General features: G+C 48.0%; 1 protein-coding gene across 1 annotated transcript in view; it reads right to left on the bottom strand.

Annotated features, from left to right (window-relative positions):
• Window positions 1-1,872: 1,872 nt before the first annotated feature.
• PRKCB (protein kinase C beta) overlaps window positions 1,873-6,375 on the bottom strand; it is a 217,646-nt gene continuing 213,143 nt past the window's right edge. The window contains exon 17 of the mRNA XM_026704057.2: window positions 1,873-2,956. Coding sequence (XP_026559842.1) covers window positions 2,804-2,956 — 153 coding nt within the window. The 3' untranslated portion in view covers window positions 1,873-2,803. The remainder of the gene's footprint in view (window positions 2,957-6,375) is intronic.

Here is a 6,375-nt window from a genome sequence, read left to right as displayed (position 1 = left end):
TTGCCCTGGCCTTCACTGAAATGGGGAAGGACCTTTGTTTCTCCATAGCTTTAGTAGAAGGAGGCAGAGCAGTACGAAATCTATTTTTCTGACATACCCAGAAACATTAAGCCTTTGCATCAGAAGTGAACTTCAACACCAGTCAAACAAACAAACAAAGCAAGAAGGCACTCTAGGAAAAAACAGCCTGCAATTTGTCATTTGGACACAACACCAAGAGATTTTCTTCTTTCTTTTTTTTTTCCAGAGACGCCTTCCTTCCTTCCTCTTTGGGCACGTTGGCATTTTTCAGCCGTGAAGAATGTTGGTACCAAGTAATACAAATACTGGCAAGATTCTAAAGATTCTCACTTGGAGAGAACACATATGGTTCGGTGTGACCAATTATGGAAAATGCTTGGAAAGAGTTTGTGTCGTCTCAGATGCCTGGAGAAATTAGTCAGCACCGAGATCCAGGTTGTACCAGATGAAATCACCCCCAAATGTGCTGTCCGTCTCCTACGAACACACTTTCCAGCCTATGCTCAAGTCACCAACGAAGGAGTCGGGGTGGGTGGGGTTTGGTTAATTCTTCCAGAATGATTAAGACCATTTCCGCCTTGTGGAATAGGATTCCCCCCACCTCCCTCAGTAAATCAGGAGCCCTCCCATCCTTTTGAATGGCTGCAAATTATTAAAGAGCTGATGGGCTAGGATGGTGGCTGAGCTCTGGAGTGAGTGTGTGTGTGCGTGTGTGTGTGTGTGTGTATACATATACATACACACACACACATACATACATGCATACATACATATATGTTTTCTTAAGTTTTCGCGGGTACTTATATGTATGGTATTCAGCTTTGTTCGGGTTATTTTTCATGTCATTATAGTTGTGCTTTTAAAGTTGTAGCAACGTTTGGCAGAATCTCATCTGCCAGAAGCCTGATGATGGCAGATGAGATTCTGCCAAAAGCGTCTGCTACAACTTTAAAAGCACAACTATAATGACGTGGGAAAATGTTCTCACCCATATTTTTGTATGTGGATCTTTGGTTATTCGGGTTTTCTCCCACGTAAGATTGGAAGTATCTAGGCAACGTTTCGATGAAGTCTCATTCATCATCTTCAGGCTTGTGTCTTCAGCTCTGTGCTTCTCAGAGTAATGTGAGTTTGCAGCTGCTTCTTCCTTTTAACTGCTAGTGGGGGTGTGACTTGATTGGGTGGGGGCTTGGCTGTGTTCTAATTGGGTGGGGGGGTGTTCTCATTGGTTGGGGGGTTGGCCATGTTCTGATTGGCTGGAGGTGTGTTCTGTTCAGGTGGGGGCTTGGTTGTGCTCAGGTTAGTCTTAGTTGCTGGGGGATTTGGGCTGGTGAGCTGTGATCCTGCTGTTTGGCTTCATGTTTGTGGTCATGCCGCATCTTCATGGTGGGTGTCAGTTCGCTTCATGTATGGCTCGGAGGGGTTTGAAGTGGGTAGTGATGCAGCTGCAGTGAGGCTTCTGGCCCATGGTCGTGTCTCATCTTCTGTGTGGGTGTAAGTCTGCTTTCTATGTGGAAGTGTGGTGGTAGCATCTTGTGTGGCCCTCGTGGGTGTGGGTCTGGTGTCATTCTTCTGCACCAAATCCCCCAGCAACTAAGACTAACCTGAGCACAACCAAGCCCCATTACTCTGAGAAGCACAGAGCCGAAGACACAAGCCTGAAGATGATGAATGAGACTTCATCGAAACGTTGCCTAGATACTTCCAATCTTACGCGGGAGAAAACCCGAATAACCAACGATCCATATGTATGTATGTATGTTTAATTTTTACATTATAAGCTGTCCAGGGTAACTGTGGAATGGGGCAGCCTCAAAACTGAAACAAATAAATAATAACATAAACCAAAGCTTGTTTTTAAAAGCCAGATTTAATCAAATACTGCAAATTACCTATAGTGACATTTAAATGCCTTCTTCTTATTTTATTTTCTCCTTTTTTGGCTTCTTTCTTCTGCCCCCAAAGCAGCAGAGCCCTAAGCTACACAACAAGTAAACCCATCAACTGTTATTAATTAGTGGTGGGAAGGAAATTTGGTTCTAAAGGTGTGTTCACAGCCACTAAAGAGGGAGACAGTCATTTTAGAAACAACTTTAGGACATAAAATTCCCCACATTGACCGAAGATTTGGTTCTGCCCTGAACAACAGGGTTATCTGGTGTGGTTGTGTGTGTGTGTGTGTGTGCGTGTCAGTATGGTGCATAATGTAAAAGGATGAGGTTTTGATCCCATAGTTGTGGCCACCATGTTGACTTTTTGGACTCTTGGACACCTTGGAACAACAACCAAACAATAATATGGGGTCACAGCTGCAGGCATACGTGTGGACGCTATGAAGCATGCTTAGCATTCCGAGACACAAACAGAATCAGGGTTTCAGTTTCAGAGAAATAGCAAAATACAAAGACAGAAGTAAGTCTGGTACTTTGAGGCCAGAGTCTTGAAATCTGACAGAAATACCCTGGCTAGAGATTCTGAGGGTGCTAGCCACTCTTGTCCGAGAACCAGTGGGGGGGGGGTCTCTCTGTGGATTGGGGTGTCTCTACCATTTGGGCATACAAAGAGGAAGGGGGACTGAAAACAACCAGCCACCTGGTTGGCTCCTACCTGGGATCATGTGCACCATCAACCCCGGAAGACTAAAGACTGTAAGAGAACATGGGGTAGGTACAGGCGTACATTCGCACATACACACACACACACACACACACACACACACACACACACACCATCCTGGAGTTCAGCCCTATGAATACAACAGTAGGAATATTTTCCAGGCGGCCTAAACATGAATGACAAACTCAGGATTAGTGTAGGAGAAGCCTGCAAACTCGTTCTGGTCCAAATTCATGATGAAGAGTTTGTCGGTGGGCGTGAGTTCCACGGGCTGCCTTGTGAACTCCTTATCGAAGTTGGAAGTGTCGTGCTTGTCTTTCTGTTGGGATGAAAAAGCAAAAGGGTTAAAAGCAGTGCCGGGGAAGGCACAAGGAGGAGCCCCCAGCAGAAAAGGGCCGCATCACCCAAGTGCTGGGGAAGGGTGAGGGGGTCCCACTGCCGCCGCCTGGCTACGGAGCACCTCTCCAGATCAGTACTTACATGGAGGCTCTGCTGGTGCCGGATGAAGCCACTGCAAGGCTTCCAGAACAGCCAGGGGCCCAACACAGACGCAGCGGCGGCAGCAGCAGCAGCAGCAACGGAATGGAAGGGTCTCCATTTGCTGAGTGGCTCCACCCTGCAGATGCCCTCAGCAAGTGGGGCCCTCAGGTGGACACCCCTGCAACCAAGCTGAGAACTGCCCGAGTTCAGGGGCAGCGTGAGGAGCCACAGGGGGCTGTGATGAAGATGGAGCTGCTTGCTCCCCTTTCAAATTCATAGGGCCAGAACAACATTGTGGGGCTTACATGGTACAACGATCACGAACCAAATGCAGAGCTTAAGAGTTGAGCACCTCGGGAATAGCTGTTCAAGGTTGACTCAGCCTTCCGTTTTTCCGAGGTGGGTAAAATGAGGAGCCAGATTGTTGGGGGGCAAGAGGCTGACTCTGTAAACCGCTTAGAGAGGGCTGGAAAAGCACTGTGAAGCGGTATATAAGAGCTATTGCTAGTCCTTCCTCTGTCCCTCCCTCCCTCCATTCTTCTTCCTTCCTTCCTTCCTCCCCCCTCCCTCCCCCCTCTCTTCCATGTTGGTGCAGTGGCTGGAATGCAGTATTGCATGCTAATTCTGCCAACTGCCGACAGTTCAATCCTGACCAGTTCACGGTTGACTCTGCCTTCCATCCTTCCGAGGTTGGTTAAAATGGGGATTGTAAACTGCTTAGAGAGGGCTGTAAAAGCACTGCGAAGTGGTATAGAAGTCTAAGTGCTACTGCTATTACATAACTGCCAGTGAAATCCCCATTCTTTGGAGGTAAAAATACAAATCCTGCCAAGTTACGTATCCTGAATCTCTGGCCAGATGTGCCGCCAAGAGATTGCTCACAGTTGGTTAGATTTGAATGCAATGGAAGGAAAATAAAAAGATGAAGCCACACTAACCACATTCCAGGTGAATTAAACTGAAATAGGCCAATAAAATGAAATCTGATTTATTATCTATCCTAATTCCCAGCATTGCATCCAAATACCAAGAGCGGCCCTTGAATTCCACTGATTTTCACAGGTCAGCGATGAAAGGTTGACTTCCCAGCATCCCCATGAAAGAGCTTGGAAATCCAGCTCTCAGAAAGTGGCCTCTTTCATGCCGCCCCTGGTTTTTCTTCCACTCTAATCCCAAAGGTTCTTTTAATTTCTGAGTCGTGAACTGTAATGCAGAGACGAGAGGTGGGGATAGGGCCTCGGAGACGCTCCTTGGAGAGGCAGAAGACCGCAATGTTCCTCGACCTTGCCAACTTGAAGAGGTGTGGACTTCAAGCCCCAAGGCTGAGAAAAGCTGTGGGTGGTTCACAGAAAGAGGATGTTCCTGATCCAGTGGGGGCTTAACTCTGGGGCAGGGGGTGGAATTCTACTGGTTCAGACCGGTTCTATAGAACTGGTTGTTATGATTCTGCACAGTTCAAGAACCGGCAAATCGTGCCCCTGGCTGGCCCCGTCCCTCTCCACCGTCCCTCCCTGCCCAGTCAGTCCTTATCGCACATGCGCAACATCGCTGACTGTGTTCTCCCCTGTCTAGTCACTCCTTAAAGTATTTCTTTTTTCCCCCTCCTGACCATCAGTTGTTCCTATGATCAGCTGTGCCGGCATTCCCCCCACTTACTTACTGCTTTGCCCAGACGGCTTCCCTGAGGCCCAGGAAGGCAAAAAATGGAAGGGGGGGGCACCCCCCTCCATTTTTTGCCTTCCTGGGCCCCGGGGAAGCCTTCTGGGAGCAAAAACAGCTCCCCAGGAGGCTCCCCTGAGGCACAGGAGCCCCCCCCAAAGCCACGCCCCCCAGCCACATGGCCACACCCACCTAGCCATGCCCACCTAGCCATGCCCACAGAACCAGTTGTAACAAAATTTGAATCCCACCCCTGCTCTAAGGGAAGGACTGGCAGAGCTAGGGGGGAGGGGTGAAAAGAGGGACCAGCCTAGAATCGTTACGTAGCCACAAACAAGCCAAGTCCAAACTCCCCCTTGAGTAATGCTGATCCTTATCTAATGCTAACCAAGCACTGACAGTTAGCTGAGAAGATCCCTGTGCCCAGGCTTTTAGCAATGAATCCGTTAAGATTGACCTAGTCTTTGATGCCTGACATTAACTTGGCATTTGGGATAAAGAGGGATGAAATATCTCACATTGTCTCTCTTTTCTCGTTTCCTTTTCAACTGAAATAACCAGGTGTGTTATTTCACCTGAAACCAGCCTTGTGGATGCTTCCCATGCCACACTTCTTGCTGTGGCCACTTACCTCCTCTCGGGCCTGGAACTTGCAACTTCCCTCCAGCTTCCCCATTGGTTTTGATTGCAGGAAATTACCTTGCCTAACAACTGTCAGAATCAGCAACCTGGACTGCAGGTGCACAGTTGCTAAGTGATGTGGTGGTGCTTTAGGATTTCATCGCTTAGCGATGGAAATTCTGGGTCTCAGTTGCTCGAACTGGGTCAAGAACAACCTCTATTACCCCCGTGTGGCCTTGTCTTGGTTCCTTGGTTAACTGAGACCTTCCGGGACAGGGGTCTCCAACCTTGGCAGCTTTAAGACTTGTGGACTTCAACTCCCAGAATTCCTCCAAGCTAGCTGAGGAATTCTGGGAGTTGAAGTCCACAAGTCTTAAAGCTGCCAAGGTTGGAGACCCCTGCTCTGGGAAAAGAAGTAGCAGGAAGAGTGCCAGAAGCACTGATGGGGAAAGACAAAGAGGAGCTTGACTGATCGTGAGGCTGGGTCTTTTTCTGGGCCCGCCCCTTGATGATAAGGGAGTTGATTCTCTGATTGCATTGTCAACCCTGGACTTTTCATTTTTGGGAGGAAGTATAACTTGTGAATCCCTCTGCAATTTGGCCCCTGGTACCCCAACTAGATTCAGCTTGGTTGTTCGGATATGGAGGGAGGGGCTTCTTATTGTCCCGTATTCCCAGGATGCCCAGGGAGCTAGAAGGCACTACTTAAGGGATGAGTTCCCCAAGGTGATCGAGCTGCCCCGCTCAGGAGCTTTAAGAAACTATTATAGAGATTTTTTTAAAACATCCCCGGTGCCTCCTGTTGTTCTTATTACTTCTGCCCCTGGATAAGTTTTCCTTTCCTTTCATGATTTGGATTTTAAATTGCTTAAATTCTGCCATTTTCATTGTGACGTTGTAGCTGCCAAGAGTCAAGAGGTTGGAATGGGACAAAAAGAGAGAAAAACCCCAATCAAACAAAACAAACAAACTCGTGAT

The sequence above is a fragment of the Pseudonaja textilis genome, chromosome 14, assembly GCF_049901715.1.
Source record: "Pseudonaja textilis isolate UNSWEBS1 chromosome 14, rPseTex1.2, whole genome shotgun sequence".
NCBI lineage: Eukaryota > Metazoa > Chordata > Lepidosauria > Squamata > Elapidae > Pseudonaja > Pseudonaja textilis.
Note: the sequence above shows the minus strand (reverse complement) of the source record. Positions and strands in the feature narration are given on the sequence as shown.